Here is a 21,115-nt window from a genome sequence, read left to right as displayed (position 1 = left end):
CTAATTTAAAAATGACGTAGTTATATCAAACGTCGCCGTTGATTGTTTGATAACACAGCATAACAGGGTTTTAGAGACAAGAGGCTCTAACGGCAACTGGAATCTATTTTACATAAATAATTGGACGACTAGCTATGTATTTGAAATATATTAGACGGTGTTTAATACCTTGACGATAAGCCTTTATCTGAGTGGGTTATCAAATTATTCAGTTTGAATAATATTTGATTGAATAAGGATAGAGAAAAACATACTACATATCATGATAGGATGGACTCGGAAACTAGTACAATGTACTTATATTAATCTGTTTCACTTCATTTACATACCATAAGCAATGAGACTAATGAGTGCTAATTATATTAACTTTAGATTATTGTCGCTAAAAGGTGCTGGAATAGGAACGAACCGCACTTCTTATGCTTCCCAATAAATACATGTATATCTAATTTAGTATGCATGTGTATCTAGATGTCTAATGACTAAAAGAGATGTTTATAAAAATATAAACGTCTATCAATCACTTTCCTGACCGAGATAGTAGATTCTGTAATTCATTCTTTTCCTGACCGACATAGCTGAATTAATAATATTAGTAACTCAGTCTTGTGTCAATATGCGTGGCGTTTTGGAAATAGAAAATTGCTTGTTTGTCATTTGAGGTTTCAAAATACACATTAAAAGCATGCATACGATTCCTGAATGCTTTTGGTAAAAAAAAGGAATATCCCTTTAGTAACTTATATCTAAATACATGGATGCATACCTTACATACATAAGCTTGTCTATAATGGAAGTAATATCATTTACAAACACTGTGATAAAATGATTAGATAAACAATGATAGGCTGTACGCATACGACTTCACAGTACACAAAACACTACATACACAACAGCCAACAGAAGGTAGAGTCGTAGCCGCTAGCAATGTGAAAAAATCCGTAAATACCATCAATCACGCACAATTTAATGGCTTGACTCCCGTGGGATTTTGTCAACATCCTTACAAACAAACAAGTCACAATACGTAAACACTTAATATCAAAACGTGACAGTAAAATTAAGCTATGTAAGAGATCTTTTGCGCATCACCATATATTTGTATTCTATGTTTACGCGGATTTGTAATTGAACGTGTTAGAACGGTGTTTTAGATACATAGATGCATCTATATTTCAGTTTCAATTTCAATGAAAATATAAAGCAATTAAAATTAATATGATAGTAAAACTGTTCGATTTTTTTTTTCATTCTGTGACAATAACACAATTTGATATTTTAAATATCCATCTCAAGTTAAGGGATAGTTCGCACGAATGGGTCAGGTTTAAAGATCAATCCATTAAGATCACCATTACTCTCCCTCTGCTGTAATATCTAACAACAAAAAATAATAATGTCTACTGGAAACTGAAACCAATGCATTCAGAATATACTAAATACTATAGGTGAGAAAGAGAGAGTGAAAGAGATGTTTATATTTGTCTTTGTATACCCTTAAAAAACTAATAAAAATGTGTTTCAAGTGTAAAAAGGATCACCATTACTCTATCTAGACAAGGATTTGATATGAACTCAATATGAAATAGATAGGATTTCCGCTAATGTATAATGCATTGGCTTAATGTGCATTGTAGAATATTTAAGTTGCACTGTAGCAATATGTACATGACGATACATATACATGTTACAATGTTCACTGTTTTACTTTTCCACCAAGGTAAATGATGTTTGTTTTATACATAGCCCAGTAGACATAGTCATCGATTCACTTATAGATTCGCACAAACAAATTATATTACAAATTAATCTGTTTATATCTAAATTATATATGCACGAATTGAGCTGTTAAGGTTACACCCACAGATCTATAAGAACATCTACATAGCAATAAAGAATAAATACGTGATACCATTACGTTTATTTACTGTGCTAAATGGTATATTTAGATAAAACCGGTTTTCTATAGAGCCTTTCAGTCAATGTTTAAGATGGGGAAACTACACACATACAGCTCTAGTGCTAGACACACAAAGACCACTCGATTTACACTACTTACTACGCCCACAGTCTGTATACATATCGCCTGTACATGACACTGCCTTCGGCCAAGTGTCACCTAATATGGGAAAGAGTCATTCATGGACGAAATCCCTGCCTACATGAAATATTATAATATTTCGCCTGGACGAGAGTGTACGGTGTATTCGGCCATGGGCAGTGATTAATGCGACAATACACTCCGCAAAGATGTGTATATTTTGGATTATTCTGACCCCAATCTGATTCGCCTGTCAGGTTTTTACCTACGTATGTGCATACAGGTGTATATACGTCATAACGAGACACGCCTAATAAGGAGGTCATGCTAATTAAAAACAACAGTAGTTGTTTCTATTTCTGATGGATATTCAAGCTGATCCTGGGAATTCACCTTTAATGAGGAAAACCTACCTATTGTGACGACAGGTGGATTCTATGTAGATTACCTACGTCATCATTGTAAGTAAACAACCAATGGAAATTAACATCCCTATTACATACGCAGTATTACATAAACTACTCTATAATATAGGTTCAATATAATATGAAACCTTCTTACATTCACTTTAATATTAGATCAATGGACATAATATCAGGAACACTTAGACATATAAAATCGGATCATACAAGCAATTCAAGCAATTTGATCACGTTGATGCGGTTTAATACACCTGAGCGTGTAAACGTTTTTGTCCAGTTTAAGCACGTGGGTGATTCGGATGATTCATTGATAGATTGAGGAAATCATCAAGTAGTTTTACACCGGATACAGAGTGTACAGGAACTTACCTTGGGATTTAGTGTTATCTAACAAGAAGTACAATACACACGGTATTTACAGTTACAAAGAGTTTATTATTGATCTGTGGGATTTACATAGTTACCTGTTGTTTGCCTAAATCGTCAGATCGATATTCTGTGTAAGCATAATATCATTTTACCCATCAAAGTATGGATGTAAATTTATTTAGAATTTTTCTCTGAATGGATTTATTGTCTTTATATGTGAATTACCTTTATCGTGTATGGATTTCATTATTTTCTGTGTATTAATATAAGTAAAAACGGAATCAACAGTGAAACGTTAGCGGTTTTGTGTTTGTGATCAGTTAATGAATATAAATATCTCTTTACAGAATCAAAATATATCTGGGAGTCATAAAACGAAGACAAGATGGGCTGCTGTGAATCTAAGAACGCCAGATATAACATCGGCGATGACGATAAGAACAGCGATATAGCCATCACGGACATTGTGGCCTACGGCAAAGAGCTGGATAACCAGGAGAAGAAGAAAGGAGTAATGGACGATATCAATGGCAATGTAACCGTTTCTATCGAACAAAATAACACAGAAAACAAAAACTCAAAAATAGACGAATCAGAATTCAGTGACGTGGATTTAACTGATCATCACGAGACGGAACATTTTGAATCAGCAAAATTAGAAATTAGTGATTTAAAGACGACAGGATCAACATCAAAGGACAATGACGACGAAAACGAAACAGAGGAGAAATCGACAGTTGATCTACCCCCTCCCAGACCCCCACAGAAACTACGGAAGGATCTCATACCTGATGTCAAAGCATTCGCTCGGATAGATAAGGACGCCGATGAAGTAAGTACAATAGTGTGAAACAATAGATGTTAAGTATCATACAGTATAGCAAGTTAGCTTTTAAGGGATGATATTTTTGCGGTTCCGCGGGACTTGACTATGATCGCGAAAATTTGAACCGCATACTATTGAGAAATGACTGAAAGTTTAAAAACCACTAATTAAATAAATTTACTTTTCTTGTTTAAGTTAAAATAGACGAAACTTTGGACTCGAGAAAATAACCGGCTATATTGTAAATCTGTTTTGAAACAATTTACTCCAATATTTATCCCCAATTCCCAAGCAATAGTTATAATATTCCATTAAGATTACAGTTATTTTAGATTATGATATACATGTTGACCAGGTCAACGATTATCTGGCATTATCATAAAATTGTTCTACGCTCAATTAAAGCCATCTCAGATTTGACATCGTCAAATCAATTTTTTATCAACAATATCATTTTCATGTCTATTGGATACTATATGGATACTATATTTCGTATTTCCATTATTTTTACTTACTATAATCAAGAATGCATAAACTCGCGATCAGGGGCACCTGCCTACTGGAAATTGTACTCAAATAAAAGATTCATACATTTTTTTGTGAAACATTTGATTTCGCCTAAGAACTCTCTACAATTACGCGAAATGTTCTATCTCACCAAAATAAAATGGTGTACAGTACATGTGTATTAAACACACACAAATAAAAAAATACCAAAATATAAATATGTAAATATAAGTTCATATTGCCTTCTATGAAAACGTTTTCCCTGCTATATGCGATGCGTATAACGAAGATTTTTTGTTTACCTGAAAACAATGGGAGTGTTATCGTGGTCAAAGTGTTTAAAGTAAGGTTATATATAAATCAGCAGTTGACACATGCATGACGTCATTGCTGATCTCATTACAGGAAATTAAAGTTTTTGTCTTGTGGTATTTGGGATACATATGTCAAATCAGTAGAATTTATAATTAGTTATTTGCATGCTTCTATTTAATGAAGAAATATCCTCCTTAACAAAATTTGAGGCCTTCAATTCCTCTTTTCTTTTATTTTTAAGTGATTTGTCTTGTTGACATAAAATATCATATGACACCGATTATTGATGTTTATTATTATATGAACTTGACTGTTGGTGTCTGCTTCACTCTAGTTCCCATACCACCCTGACTAATGGTTCCTTCATAGCAACTGTCCTCATAAAGACCCTTCAAAGATTTTCGTCATAGCAACGTCCTCATATAACCCTAATGTGATAGGTACATTTATCCTTAAAAAAGAAATGTTAACCATACCGATGAAGAAGTTGATTTCAGTTCATAACAATAAAATAGGATACACCTAGGCGTTTTCTAAAATGAACAAGTAACCGTTTATCATTAAATGCACAATACTTCATATCTTGTTTTACAAGTTCTTTATTGCGTTTTGTATATATATTATTTTCTTGTCTATACATTTAATATTTTATTAATACATATCCAGATAATATGGACCAGCAATAGCGCCATAAATCTTCACTGGATATCATATGTCATATTCATACAAAAATAAACCTACACACAGAAACAAGACACGTTTAAAACTAAGTATCGAGCTAGAGCTGATTTTGTGATAACGAAAGTTTCATGTGTCACAAAATATGTGTCACTAAAAACCAATCGACGACATGCTTCAGTAAAGTTGCACTACAAAAGGACAAGAGTTCCACTAGTACAAGGAGACTCAACGCTAATACGTATCACACTTTCCTAACACATACAGATATTTACACACACAACACATACAAGGGAACCCTTCCTGAAATGACCCCTGATTTTAATAGACCGTTCAGCATAAACGACTACTAAATTTTTGTACTGAAATTTTGACATTTTCCCCATTTAGTTAGAGTGGATAAGACCAGATGGTCTGATGTCAGTATCCACGTTGATAGATTTGACATGAGTTCAGGACTTTATATTGCCATCATTGTCAGCATACACAATAAAAGTACGATAACAGCACAATCAGTCATAGTAATATCACCACGTTATAGAGATATTCCTTTTATAATATAAGGATGGTATTTACTAACACATATTCTCATTGAGTGAGTTGGTTCCGTTCCATTTAAACGTTTGACCCAAATTTTATCACTCATTCAAGTAAATATTTATTTGTATTTTAAGTATGCTATTTACTAACAAACCTCTCTTGTTGATTATTTCATTTAAAACGTTTGTCCCAAAGTCAACCATCCCAATAAATCACTAGCGTCTTTGTGAACGACACAGTTAATTTCTACGCAATATCTTTGATTGATTGATACCAAAGAATATATTCGTTCAATCTATTTTATTAATGAATACAAAGTAATTTGCGTGATTGATTTTCGATTATTTGGAACAGAAAATAGAAAATTGAGATGTACATGTACATGTATTTGCATTTTGTTAAAGTATTTTTATGCGTATTTCAGATACCACATATGAAACATGAAACAGTGGAAGCCCTTGCCAAACACCTCACGGATGACTAAACAGACCACTTGAATCAATCACAGAGGACAATCTAGACTTACAAGTTTAGATAAGATAAACAATACGTCTATAGAAACACCAACCTGTTTTTAGACCATCCTCTCTCACATATATAACTTTTGATATTAATACTTATACATACGCTAAATATATTAGACAACGAATGCATTGTGAGTATCATGAAAAAGCCTTAGTCATGATAGGCTGTTTTATTCAATGAAATGTTATTTTTAAAGTCTTTCACGGTTAACACAAATATTCCAAAGATGTTTCATTTAATAACATTCAAATCTTAATTAATAACATATTTTATTACCAAGAATAATAAAAATTGTACTGAAAAATACTCATATATTTAAATATTTATATATAAGGTTCAGTCAATTGTGAGGATAGCTAACATATCGATTCTGTGAAATATCATACCAGAGAAAGTGAAATTATTATCTTAAAAATCCTTATGTATTGATTTACTGTTGAAGTTAAGGATGAAACTTACTCATGTTGTTTGCTTTCTTGAAATTACGATATGTTAGCAAGATGATTTTTATATCCTTGGCATTATTATTAACAGTAAATACCGTATTGTCAAATTACTTTTATACATGATACAGTGTGTTTTTTATATATTATTTTTTTTTCAATAACTTACACTTTTGTGTTCATTCTATAGCCTCATTCAGTACTAACTTAAATATCATTGTGATAAAAATGACTGTAATATACAGTGCAATGCACGCCAAGTATAAAATCTATTTTTAAGAGGCGCTACTTGACACTGGGAGTCTGTTATTAAATATTAAATATTTTACATTTGCCTTTTATACTAAAAATACAAAGTTTGCTTTACTCTCTGGAAATATAGTTATTCTTAATCATTAAAAGAAAACAGGAAAAGGATTTACGAAATATAATAAGAACGATGACAATAAACGGAATTTGTTTTTATTGTTACTCAAAGACAAAAATACATAAATATTACAAGTATCCATTTTTTACAAAAAGACAAGATGCTATCATTTCTATTTAAATACATAATATATAAATTAAAGGTTTTTAGACTTAGTGTATACACCTACTTTAAGACAAAAGCCTGCGCAGATATATGATTTTGTAATTAATATGTTTGCTACTATAAATCTCAATTATGATTACATCGATTTGCATGGCTCCAGGATCATGCAACAATCCCCGATTATGTTTGGATTTAGCCAATCAAATACGACGTAACATTTTATAACGTCATGTTTGGTTGGCTTTGTCTAAATAAGACTGTTTTGTTTATCTGGGAGACTGATGCCAGATGTCTTATACATGTACTCTTCGCTTAGTAATTGAACAACGAATGATGGGTTAGAGCTCTGAATTGCTAAATCTTTTCCGATATTATCGCTTATCACATACATATGTATAAAGCATGCCTGTTGTACTTATATCGATTATTTTATAAATATGTTTACCATTTTAGTCTATTTTTTAAAGACTGGATGTAGTTTTTGATAAATAATTTTGATAACATTTTAAAACATTTATGCAATTTTTATCGTAAGTATTGTATGATGTATGTGTGTCGTTTTATCATGTAAAGAGCATAAGAATACGTGACCGGTTTGCTAGTCGATTGAGAGAGCGTGTGAGCAAGTCGGTTTTTGCTAATAACCAAAATACGTCAAGTGCTTTAAGATGTGTTTTTATAATAAAATCACGAAAGTCCATCAAACATTTGAACGTTTTTTTTTTCTTTTCCCAATTAACATTATTGAACGATAGCATGCCGTTTGCAACAGGTTTAGCTATCCACTACGTCGAAATATGCGTTTTATCATTGAAAATATCAACAGATCAAACAAGACCAACGTACAGCTTATCCACTCTTATTAAGCTACGAGGTTTGAATTTCAATTGTAATCAATTTGGAAACTATGCATGTATACCCCATACGTTTTAACCAAGCAATAAGAGGAAAGACTTGTTAATATCTGCCAACTATTTAGTGGAAACCAACTACCTTTCAGGGCTACTAACTTTCGCGACTTTCATGTTACGCATGATTCGCGTAGATTCACTTTAACGTATATACCAGTGGATTAAAATACCCTTCAACATGATTTAGTTAGATACTGATTTGCATAGACATACTTTCGCTAATCAACTTCGGTCGCACAGATCGTGAAAGTTGGTTTACAGCATGAATACCAAATATTCATTAATATTTCAGGAATTAAAGCTCTTACCGCATAAACGTATATCAGGTTCAGCTTGGTTGAGTTATCACTCAAACACCATTGATTACCATAATGAACACATGACGTTTTGCAAAATATCATTTTACTACTTTGTGGCATCGATCAGCATACCGAACGTGTTTCTACTCTGCCGGCCATTGCGAGAGAACCAAATATATACACAGTCGGTAGGCCGTAATACGAAATGTCTATGTAAGACAAGCCGATCTAACTTCTCAATCACCGACTAATCTATCAAAAATATTTAAAAGCCAGGCTAGCAGGTCACGTGACGTTCCATTATTAAAATAAGTACAGCCTTTGGAGGTTAAAGGTTAGCTCCAGTAAACTTGTCATGTTGCTAGCAATTTACGAATGTGTTTGGTTCAACCGGGTAGATGTCTACACAGACTGACAGTCGACAGGTGTCCGTGTATTCCTACAGCAAATAGACCATAGCTGGAATACCAATATCCCACACTTGGCAAGTGTATGTAGATCTATATTTATGTGAAATGTGGAGATATAATAGCCTGTATTGCTCAAGCCTAATGATCTGTATTATTCAACATGGATAAGTCTAATCGAATACACCGGTGCTATGTCCATGTGTATATGACAATGTTTGAAGGAGACACCTAGCATGTAAATAGCATGTATCTATGTTGGAAAGTACAGTTTGCCAGTTTACAGGTCTGGAGGTAGGTATATATCTATAAGATCATACTTAGTTTCTATGTGAATAACTTACAACAATGTAAGCCTATCCATATCATAGTTGTATAATGAATATGTCTGCCGTTATTTAAATGTCCGTTGATGGGTCAAGAATTGTGATATTCCATTAAGTGATTTACCACAAACACTGATATACACAATGATAGTTTATCTTTACTTAAGGCGAAGTTCAACTGGCTTATTCTGTACAACTTTGATTACTTTGGGCTCCATGACCACACCGATATTTAAAATCATGATTAAAGCTACTTATTTAATAATTACTTGGGGTACCACATACATTTCAAACCCTCAAATGAACATTACGGCAATGTAATCAATTCCGAAGTGAATTAAATACCCCGTCCTTACCTATTTGTTTGAGACTATTTTGGTTCCCTTTATCTTCATAACTAGAAGATCTCCGCAGATTGGCATAAGCAACAAAGACAGGTGATTGTGTAGCTGAGTTCAATTTACCGTATTAAAACCTAGGTTTGGACTCTGATCGTCCCGAATCGTTAAATTGAATTTTGACTTATTATTTTCTTATTCCACTGGCGCTGCTTCGTTAATGCCGATTGATTTATGTGTATATGTTGACACGCATCATCTGCTAGAGCGACAAGAGTTATGATATAAAAATGAGAGTTGTTGCTCAAGCTAAGCACAGAGGACCGTGTCTGTATTCCCTAATTGGAGTGGAGTGTGTTGCTCGGAATCTTTATTACGACATGCTTTAATATACTTACTTTTTTAAAATATGTAAACGTCCTCAATTATAAAACTACACAACACGACTGTAGAGAGTGGCTGATGAGGACACGAATATGATCACCGAAAATCTTCACATCACCCACATGGGAAGTTGCATTACTTTATCTAAACTACAGGTAATTCATTGGGCAGAATAAAAGTAAACAAAACTTAATTGGATACGAGATTGAAAAGAAAAACAATTCTCTAATTTATATAATAATTAATGAGCTATCTAATTGACATACACTGGCGGTTCATAAACGAAGTTGTTGCGTTATATAACGTATAGGGATTGAATTGTTCTATTCATTCATGTAATTTTATGTTACGCGTAGTAAAGACTGTGACCAAGGTATCGTCAAATTAATTTCATGTGTTAAGAGAATTAGTATTACAACAAAAACTGACCTAGGATTTCGTGATTTACTTACGTCTCGGCGAGGATTAAATATTATAGGATTAACAGAATTTAAATAAACCAAATCACACGCCTGTTTGAATTGTATATAACGTTCTAGTGGAAACTAATCCGAGAACACATGGATTGTACACGATACGGTATCGATAGTTTCTTAGTTATAATATGCTTGGTGTCCTATTGAAATCGTAAATTACTTTCTTTAACCTGACGAATTTTCCATCAATTTATCAATGATTAATCATTAGCGAGGTAGACGGTTAATTAGAATTGTGATCAAATATTAGACATTATTAAAGCAAGGTGACATTTCAAAGCTGTTAATTTCCTGATAAATTGTGTGATGTCAATCGCATGTCCTTCATAACTATTAGGACCTATAAAAGCGTTCAGTTTATACAGTATAGATAGTCCGTTTCTCAGTACAAAAACTGATGTATTGAGAACGCTAGACACCTTCTCCTTTTATTAAATTCGCATTCCACTCTGATCTAGCTTGAGCTATCACGAATATTAAAAGTGATTTAGCGTATAAGCCGACTCCAAAGCTGCAATATGTTGCCAATACAAGGAAGGAAAGATATGAGAAAAAAACTACAATGTATATGTCCTTTTTAAAAGTATTCGATTTACTTGTAATATACTTTACAGATATCGTATGAGGTAACTGTCTACTGCCAGATAAAATTGTTTTCAGTAAATTATACAGCAACAGAAAAATAGATCACAAAAGTTACATGTATCTTCGGGAGTGAAATTAGTATCCATTATGAATATATTTACGTATATGTTTAAATATAAGCTTTCAGAACTTATTTTGTATTAGTAATAGCATAAATATTACTGTATTAAGGGAATTATATATAAAACAATTCATATATATATCTATATATCATTCGTTTTATTGCTTTTATGTGGAAACATTGATTTCTTTTTAAGGATTAAAGTAAGAACGTGTCAGAAGAAGAGAACAATTTATCAACAAGACTTAAATTCTATAAATAGAATTGATATACATAATCATATAGACTCATCGATAACTATTAAATTGAGATGTAAATCATGTCATATTTATATCAAACTGATAATTGATATATCGTAGTCTTATGTTATAATGTACTGTCATTATGATGTTAATTACGTTATCAATAGCAAAACAATTAAAAACAAAAGACAAATTAAGCATTTTGATACTGTCATGGAATTATGCATATATATGCAAAAAAATGGTTATGTCTACGATTTGCATAAGTCATTCACCACTTAAAGCATTAATGTATCATTGCATTAATTGGATGATTAATCTACCAGTCATGGCATTTTGACGTGTAATAAAAGTTCAATTTAAGACGATTTTAATGAAAACAAAAGTTTATATTACCACCACATATAAAAAAGGTTTATATTCTAGATAGATTTCTAGATAAAGAAAGTTCTATTGGTATTCTTTGTTTTATATTTTCTGCATCATTGTTTTTAATGTTATCTTTCTTTCCCAAAAACATGTACAGAAAAAATAATGTTATAATGGTTTCATGGAAAAATAAAATAAATCAATCGGTGTTCGGTGTCTTTGAATTAAAAATCGTTAGTTGCAAAAGGTTAAAGAATCCGTCAACGTAGGTGATGTTGATGCTGTTTTCATCAAAATAAAGTTTCAGTATATTTCATGCAATTACGTCAGCTGATTTGTTTGATTGTTTCCATTATCAACATAAGCTATAAAAAGACTTACATTTAAAAAGACCTCACTGTCTGTCATACTAGTGAACATTTGTTACATCCATTACCACATTTAGCAGTATAAAACCGACCTCCCAATAGCTTACTGGTCATGTTGCAATAAACACTACATGACATCCACCTAAAATACTTGTAACGATGGGCGGAATCTATGGAGTTTGGTACAATGTATGTAGGTCCCTTCTATGGAATGAACTCTCTCGGCGCTTATGTTTCATTAAGAGCTATTATAGGAGTTCAAATGAGACATGATGGCTAAACCGCATATTCACTTCATCTTTTTCTCATTGTGTAATGTCATAGCCTAGCATCACGTCGCAAGACTGTAATGTTCGGTTTAGGACGCGGCGCAGTGCTAGGTGATCGGATGCAGAAGACCGTGAGGTCGAGTGCTTCGAGTGGACAAGAGTCATACAATTTATTTTCCTTCGTTCCTGGTGTTTCTGAGTATTAACCTATTCTTTCAGATATAATTGAGCATACATGCACTATGGGATGTGGATCATCGAAATCAGAGTTTGTCCAAGTAGTTAATGCACCTTCAACATCCACAACGGAGCGGCCACAACGCCACGTTCATTTCCCTGACCCGGAATTCGTCCTCCATAAGATCCCGGATGTCAGACAAAATGGCGTCAGCCATAATACCAACGATAACAGACCAGTTTTCAAGCGTGTTCAATCGCCGAAGCTTCCGGGTAACTCACGTGCTGCTAACTTCAAGATGGCACCACCTTTAGTGCCGACTTCACCTAAATTGACTGTACCAAGGAAGAGGCCAAAAATACCTCCTCCGGAGGTGGAGCTTCCGCCGCCTCGACCTCCGGCTACTAGACGGGAGGATATCATTCCAGACGTGGATGCTTTTAATAAAGTTGATGACCATGCACTCACTGTAAGTTTGCTTTATCTATTATTATTATTTACAACACATTTTGGTGAAATAATTAAAAGGATAAATGTTAATTCTGCAGCTGATATGCATGGTGTTTGTGAAATTGAATAGAATGATGTTTGAATGCAGTTAAGTTTGATATTGGCATGGAATGAACGTATTAAATGAAATAAATAAATGACACATTGTTTTATGGCTAAAATTTGCATTTCGATCATTGTCTTATTATTTTCACTTTCACTTTCGATAAATATCAATTTTCAGTACTTCACCTTTTAGTTCTATTCACATTTAATTTCTTTATTCAAACTAATAATTTGCACGTATATATAAATAGATTAAAAAAAAGTACATGTATACATTGCCAGTTAATGCCCTAGGAGCCTATGATAGGTTCGTGTTTACTCCCATCTGAAAGCCCGTGATTGATACTAGTTCTTTGATTCTGTACGACTGAGACTATCCTCGATATTTCAGTGGTTTCTATCACTGTCGTTATATCCACCTTTGAACTATGTTATATCAAACATGAAGGCTATGTGTAGGACAAAGATGAAACCGGTAGTTCCGTCCGCTGATGTACATCATAATCGAATAACGAGACATTGTATATGACTTGAAGTTGGGCTTCGCTCTCTGTAATCTTCAAAAGAATGCCTGTGATTGTTTTCACTTGAAATATCTCCAGTTCTACTTGACATAGTACATGATGGGACATGATGACAGTACTAGTAACCCGTGGAATAAAGACGACGAACTTAGACCGGATTTTAAATCGACGCAACAGGGAACGTTACTAACAGAGTAGCAAAGTTATAACAGATATAGGCATCGTCTTTTCCCGCCAAATAATCATCAAACCACTATCATCATGATCAAGTTCGTTTCATAGACGTTAAATCTACGAAACTCCCCAGTAAAATTCTTGTCCGTCAAGTTGTATTATTAGTACATAAGGTAAAATTAACATGTATGAAAACGTCACGTATTTTGACACAAGGACAACGACACATACGCTTTCCAACACCAGTTTTGACGTCAAGCAGCGATCACAACATAGAATGACGTCATTGGTGACGTTGAAAAATGATGACGTGACACAAAGAAAAAGAAGCCCGGTCAAAGTTTACCGTGTCAGCCAATCAGAATGTGTAAAGAGTTTATACCACGTGTGGTATAAACAAATTGTTAATCACAAGCTGCACTGTTTAGTTGTTACCGTGAGAGTTGAATAACACCGCCTATTGTGATAGAAACAGAACTTCCTATCCAACGCATCATTTCAAAATAATTTTGGTATTTTTTTATATTTTATGTACAAATTTTAAGATTGATGACGTCATTTTGTGATATCATGTCGCAATGGATAGTTCTTTTTAAATTGTAATATCGGAAACGTCCAATTGTTTAGACAGCATAATCCGCAATGTCATGTGGATGTAATGCATTTTAAGAATGATCATACTTTTCCCACAGCTCCGATACGAATTTATAACGCAATCTTAACATACCATATGCTTCTCGTAGTTGAATGAAACAGTATGAATACTTTAGGTAGTTTTATGCAATAACATGTACAGGGGATTAGTCTTAAGATAACCTTTGACACGAACGCTGAAAACATTTATTTTAACTTATCTTGTGAGCTTTATATATTGAAGGAACACTACTCTTATAAATATACATACCTGATCTTTTAATATAATACACAAACCACTAAAATAAAAACAATTTAAAATAAACTATATATTTGTATTTACCTGTTGACAGATATTGATAAAACATCAATGGGGATTTTTCTCCTATATACTTTTCTTACGGATAACATTATGCCTTCCAAATAGGGTTAAGGAAATGTGATTATCAGACTGCATACTTAGATTCACTCTGATGTAGTAGGTAGTTCTTTAATAGTCTACACTATAATAATAGTAGAAGCTCTGTTACTTATCAGGGATTATACCATTTTTAATTACATCCTTTGATAAAGGCGGTATCTCTATTAACAAACAGGGTAATAGTCGGACTGGATTTGGCAATTGGAGAGCTTCAATTTCACTGACAAGTCCTCGAAGGATTAAAGCTAAGCTGTACATTGCAGTGCTCTATATATCATCATGTGTTCTTCATATATATATCATACATATTTATGGTGTGTTTTTGTCCTACTTTCCGTACTATGATTATCAAATAGAATATATTCATACTTCTCTCGACTTCTGCTTTCTTTTCAAGTATTTATGATTTCTAAATAATACTTTTGAAACTCCTAGATGTGTAAGATATTTACTCACTTACTTCAGAGATTAGTTTCAAATTTCTATTGATCATTGTTTTAACAGTCTGAATCCACAGTAGTGTTGCCCTCTTACAGCACCTATGAGAAGGTTAAGAATGAGGCAGTAGTATTGAAGGTAGTGTTGGTAAAGGGACCAATGAACTTGACTTTACACTTGTGGCGGTAAACGGTCATATGACCTTGACTTAGTGATTACACCGGTGAAAGGTCATTTAATTTAGTTATGGTGTTGGGAGATTGTTAAATGACCTTGGCTTTTGTGATGATGTTAATAAAGGATCATGATCTTGACTTTTATGATGATGTTGGTAAAGGATTGTGACCTTGACTTTTGTAATGGTGCTGGAAAATTGTCACATGACCTTGACTTTTGTGTTGGTGTTGGCGAATGATTATATTACCTTGATTCGAAGATGGTGATGGGAAAATATTGTTTGACTTAGACTTTGTGATCGTGATATGGATTATTTTTATCTTTGTTATCGTATATATGAAGTATTTGTTAATACCTGTAGACTATGTACTACATTATAGAAATGTTAGGTAGTGCGTGTAGTAACAGAACGGCACCTCGGTTACAGTAGGTTACGTAACGTCCTCACGATACCAAATAGTCAATTTCATTTTTTTCAATTCAATCTAAAGGATCGGACATCAGGCTACGCCTATTTAAGTCCTCTCCCGTTCATATTTTTAAGTACAAACATGAACTCATTCTGCATTCATTAATACATATATTTATATATACATATAAACTGAATTAGTTATAGTACAGTGAAAATATAATTACTAATTAAAGGGGGGGACTCCTATTTTATTTATTTATTTTTTTTTAATGTTTCGATACAAGTTTAATTATTTGGAATTCATATTCCTAATGATTTTAGTTTTCGAATAGGGATAAGAATCATGCTCATTTATTGACACAACCTAATATTCAATGCATGTTTAGACCAGAATAAAATCTGTATCATGAAACATTATGTACATAGATAGCGGGAAAAACGTGAAGCAAACAAAACCAAGAGCTTTTACACACATCGATCTGCTCTTTTCTAAAAGGTCATTAATATTGAAACAAAATTTGCACCGTCGTATTCCATGTGTATGCTACTTTAATTGCAATGCAACAGTGTGGCAGTAACTGATATCTAGTATGTCTGTTGGACTGTAACACATTTATTATACATATATGAACCAGTGAAATATTATAAATCTATATATAGTAAAATATGATGAAATTGTTTTTATACTGGAACATATACTAGATCGCCGTTCCTATAAATGCATAGACTAGACATATATGTAAGTATTGTATTTCATGTGAGATATTAGTCTGAACGCCAACATTTTCGTCCTAATCCCATACAATCTTTGATATATATTTTTAGAACATTATCAATATATTTCAGAAATCATACATATGTATATTATTTTATTAAACTATCTGAAAAGCCAGCAGTATGTTTTGTAAATATGCATATTACAGAATTACCTTATTGTGAATCAAACGTTCAGAGAAATGCTTCAGAGAAATTGACGACTTTTTAGCTAAAGTTAATATCATCACAATTGTTCTCTTCCAACAAGGGTAATAGCTGGTGTAAAAAGAATAAAATCGTATGACTAACAGGTCTACATCAAGTTTAATGAATAATAAAATAATGATATTATGCAAATAACATTTTCAAATTTTTAAAGTGATAATTTGTTAGCAATATGCACAACTTAAAATGTGCTTATAGAGGAATTGGAATAGTACCCCATGACGTGGCACAAGCAAATATCATAGGATAAGAGCGATAGGAGTCTGTAAAACGTAATAATAAGGTTTTAAACAAAATAACTATATCAGGTTTATCTAGTTTACATAAATTAGCATTAAACATAGATTAATTTATTTTCTAAGAAGCTTTGCATTAGATAATGGACATTTTGAGGAGTATCTTTGTCAATATAAATTCACTTAAATAGCTGCATGCACTGGTTTTTACTGACAGCTTTATTATGCTATCATTAATTCACTATATGGCCACAACTGCACTACATATATAAATTGATTTGTATAATGCGTATCACTTATATCAATATAACATTTGAAGGCCCCAAGATCAATGGAAGGATCAGTAGAGATTCTAGCGAGATACCTTATGTTACCTGCAAAATCCGACCTGGACAAAGTTCGAGGATTCTACCGATGGATCACAAACAACATAGCGTAAGAAAAACTGAACAGATATATGATATATGTCGATTAAAATATTACTGAACAATTATGTAGTTAATTTGTGAACATTTTATTTCTATCAAGGGTCTATATCATTATCTGACATGATAGTACTCCAACATATCCAGTACTAGTTTCACAAAACTTTGGAAATAAATCTTTCAAACAAATATCTCCTTTATGAACAGATAAGTTTATTGTCGAGTTTGTGTGTGACGAATCATTTTTCATTATAACAAACTTTTGCACTTTGTATTCACAATGCGATTTTTGACATAACAAAACTAACGAAAATAGTGATGTGATGTTTGGCCTTTACAGAAAACATGTAAATTGATTTGCAGGATATGCTTTATTTCTAAATATGAATATGAAAATAAAAGTTTGTATTTTTGATATTGAAATTAGTACTTCTTAGTATTATAGCATAACATAGTTCAAAATTAACACAAAGGCAACGGTTTTTTTCCCTAAAAATAATAACGAATTATTGAAATTATAATTACTACAAAAAGGGTTATTTTATTATTCAACATAATGATTTCTATCAAAACAAAACCTTAGGAATATCATTTTTAATTCATGCATTTTATTATAACATTGTAAAATATTTTCGAAATTAAATTTTGGTCGGTTATCGAAACGTCCACCTTTCATTGCAGTCATGCAACAAAATATTTTGTTGATTGTACCTATTGTTGTTTTATCTATGCCCCTACTGCTCTTCACAGGTACGACACTGACTCCCACTTCCTCGGGAAAAGGAAACCAGTGGACGCTGAGTCTGTACTGAGACTAAAAAGGGCCGTCAGTACAGGGTACGCTAATCTGTTCGCCGGATTGTGCAGGTAGGCTTGTCATAGATATCACATTTTGACAAAGTTTTTGTCAGCGTTTGTAATGTTTACCATCTTAGTTTTGTAAAATTCAAAAGTTGTCTATTGGCCTTTAGCTTTCGCTTTCATCCCAAATATGGAATTATAATTAATATAGTTTTAAAAGATTGACTGGAATATAATTTTATGTTATAGAGTATACACTCAAATGGAGATATAACATAATAATTGTAATGTACTCTAAATCAACCAGTTTAAGCAGTTTAAATGAGAGCTCCATAACAGAAAAACTTATTCAAGGCAATTCTCATAATTCAAACGTATCATATTTTCTGATGGACATTTTTGTTTTCGAATGTACGCCGACATTGCGATCTTTATTGTTATGATTGAATCTCAACTAATTACTTATTATTAGACTTGAACTTGTACATATTTTGTAAATATATATTCGGGTTTTTTTTTTTTTCTTTTATTTTTTATGTTTTTTATTATTGTTTTCATGTTAAAAAAAAGTTACATAATTATGTAATCTCCCATTTTGAAGGAAAGAAAGATAATGATAATGGACATTTTTATTTATGAATGTACGCCGACATTTCAACCATTTAGGAGCGACGTTACAAAAAAGGTGACTCCTTTTGTAAGTTTTGAGATAACTTTTGAAGCCAATACAGATGTTCGTTACAAGAAAGATATAATTATTCCATGGTAACTTAAAGGATGGATAACATGTAGATTCAATAATAAAAACCATATTGTTATGTTGATGATGACACGTCAACTATATTGTTTTATCACATACAAAATATGCTGTAGATAGGTAATACTTATTATGTTATCCTACAGAGTGGCTAGGATCCCAGCAAAGTGCATCCATGGCTTCGCCAAGGGCTTTGACTACAACCCTTTTGAGAACTTCCATGAGCTTTGGACTCCACGAATCATTGCTGGAACGCTGTGTACGTACAGGATGACTGGCGTCTGATAGAATGTTCATGGGGTGCAGGGCATCTGGACTCAAATAAGAAATTCATGTACTCTTATAAAGAGTTTTATTTCATGCCGAACCCTGAAGACGTCATTTACGCTCATTTTCCATGTCTAGCAACAGATTTGGATGAGAGCAAACCATGGCAACTTCTAGAAGAGCCAGTAGATTTAGCGAGATTCAACAAGGTGCTAAAACCTGTGTATAGGGCTATTGAATGGAGTGTACAATTTGTGTCACATAAGATTTCTGTATTAGACGTCTGGAAAAAGGTCAACGTTACAGTACAGAGTGGTAAAACAGTCCCTCTGGGTGTTGTGAGTGCACAGTTGATCCAGAACGAAAAAGAAATCCGTCATCATATTATGGTTTTAAAATTATCGGATGGTAAATTTAAAGTGACGGTTCGTCCGCCTACAAAAGGTAAATACATCTTAAAAATTCTGGGGAATATAGATCCGGACGCCTCAGAAACATTGGGTCTTGTTGAATATTACATTCGATGTCACGAAGCTATACCGGACTGTCAGCCATACCCCGACCATTTCGGGCCTTGGGGTCCAGTGACGGATGTAAAATCTTTTGGGTTCGTTTCCCCAGAATCTATAAATCCTTCTATTGTTACAGACAACGGTCGTGTCACGTTTAGTTTACAAACTAACAAATGTATGGAGGCAGTAACGAGACTAAGTTATGGTTTGGGGAACATTGCAGACATAGACGACTACGCAATGCTTGAGAGTACTGCTAATGAAATTCACATTACAGCACATTTTCCGAGAGACGGATTTTATAAACTGAAAATTATGAGTAAGTCGGACAAAGATGAATATAAACAAGCCATCAATTACATCATCGAATGTCGTAAAACAATAGAACAATGTTCTCCATTGCCAAAAGTTTACAAGTTTGCGCGGGAATATCAGTGCCGTCTGCTCGAACCGTTAGATCTTCATGTAACCGGAAGAACTCAAGTCAATGTAAGATTCACGTCGGAAAAGGTGAAAGGTGCTACAATTCTCGGGAAAAAGTTTGAAAAAGTAAACAATAATGAATGGGAAGCGGTAGTGACGTCATGCTTACCTGGAGAGAAATTCATCATTTACGGAAGTATAACCGGTAATGCTGGCTCATTCAAGAGTTTATATGAATTCAAAATCGTCTGACACATTAAATTAATATATCTAAAGACAATATGCGAATCATCAATATTGTCATATGTACTCATTGACGCCGGAACATTGCTTTTCCGAAGTTTAACAATCAATACACTGCCAAATAAATATTTATCCATATTTGCGATATTAGAATAAATATGTAACATTCACACATAGGATAAAGGTACAGTTGATACTGTCTAATCACGGTATCATGTTATCGCAATTGGATTATCATTGTTGCAATTAAAGGGAGGCAATTCAAAGTTATTTAGACACAGGTATTGATACATTGAACATTATTTTTTCACGCATACTATTTTCCGCCATTTTTTCTTTTTTTATTATTTACAAGATATTCGCGATTGAATCCTTTCGTGATCAAGAGCTTTTACGTTCATATATACTTGATTTCGCGAAAAGGCTTACCAAACGTGTTAAAATCGTTGGCACATTTGAAAACGAAGCTTATCTGAGCTGTTCACATGTTTTGTCCATACGTTGTTTTAGTTGCTCGTCATTTGATGTTTAACAATTACCTATTGCGTTGACCGACACCAAAATGGTCATCGACTACTGTATTGCATATAAGCAATATAAGAAATATAATTATATGTTATGCAATCATTTTTATAGATTCTCATGTGCAATAGAATAAAAGAAAA

General features: G+C 33.0%; 2 protein-coding genes across 4 annotated transcripts; both read left to right on the top strand.

Annotated features, from left to right (window-relative positions):
- Positions 1-1,993: 1,993 nt before the first annotated feature.
- LOC138307933 (uncharacterized) lies at positions 1,994-7,907 on the top strand. 3 transcript variants are annotated; one of them, XM_069248860.1, is made up of 3 exons: positions 1,994-2,502; positions 3,180-3,664; positions 6,123-7,907. In XM_069248860.1, exons 2-3 carry the CDS (start codon positions 3,218-3,220, stop codon positions 6,180-6,182), a joined length of 507 nt encoding a protein of 168 aa, XP_069104961.1. In that variant the 5' UTR covers positions 1,994-2,502; positions 3,180-3,217; the 3' UTR covers positions 6,183-7,907. The 3 variants fall into 3 exon arrangements, with proteins under 3 accessions (XP_069104961.1, XP_069104962.1, XP_069104960.1); XM_069248861.1 differs by lacking the exon at positions 1,994-2,502 and adding an exon at positions 2,561-2,874; XM_069248859.1 differs by lacking the exon at positions 1,994-2,502 and adding an exon at positions 2,562-2,963.
- A 777-nt stretch (positions 7,908-8,684) lies between these two features.
- On the top strand, positions 8,685-21,114 carry LOC138307931 (kyphoscoliosis peptidase-like). The gene is given in 6 exon segments (XM_069248856.1): positions 8,685-9,109; positions 12,513-12,940; positions 17,342-17,457; positions 18,198-18,314; positions 19,152-19,231; positions 19,234-21,114. Coding segments are annotated over 5 exon segments (1,944 nt in total). The 5' UTR covers positions 8,685-9,109; positions 12,513-12,535; the 3' UTR covers positions 20,460-21,114.
- The last annotated feature ends 1 nt before the right edge of the window (position 21,115 follows it).

Source organism: Argopecten irradians, chromosome 14, assembly GCF_041381155.1.
Source record: "Argopecten irradians isolate NY chromosome 14, Ai_NY, whole genome shotgun sequence".
NCBI classification, from domain to species: Eukaryota; Metazoa; Mollusca; class Bivalvia; order Pectinida; family Pectinidae; genus Argopecten; species Argopecten irradians.
Note: the sequence above shows the minus strand (reverse complement) of the source record. Positions and strands in the feature narration are given on the sequence as shown.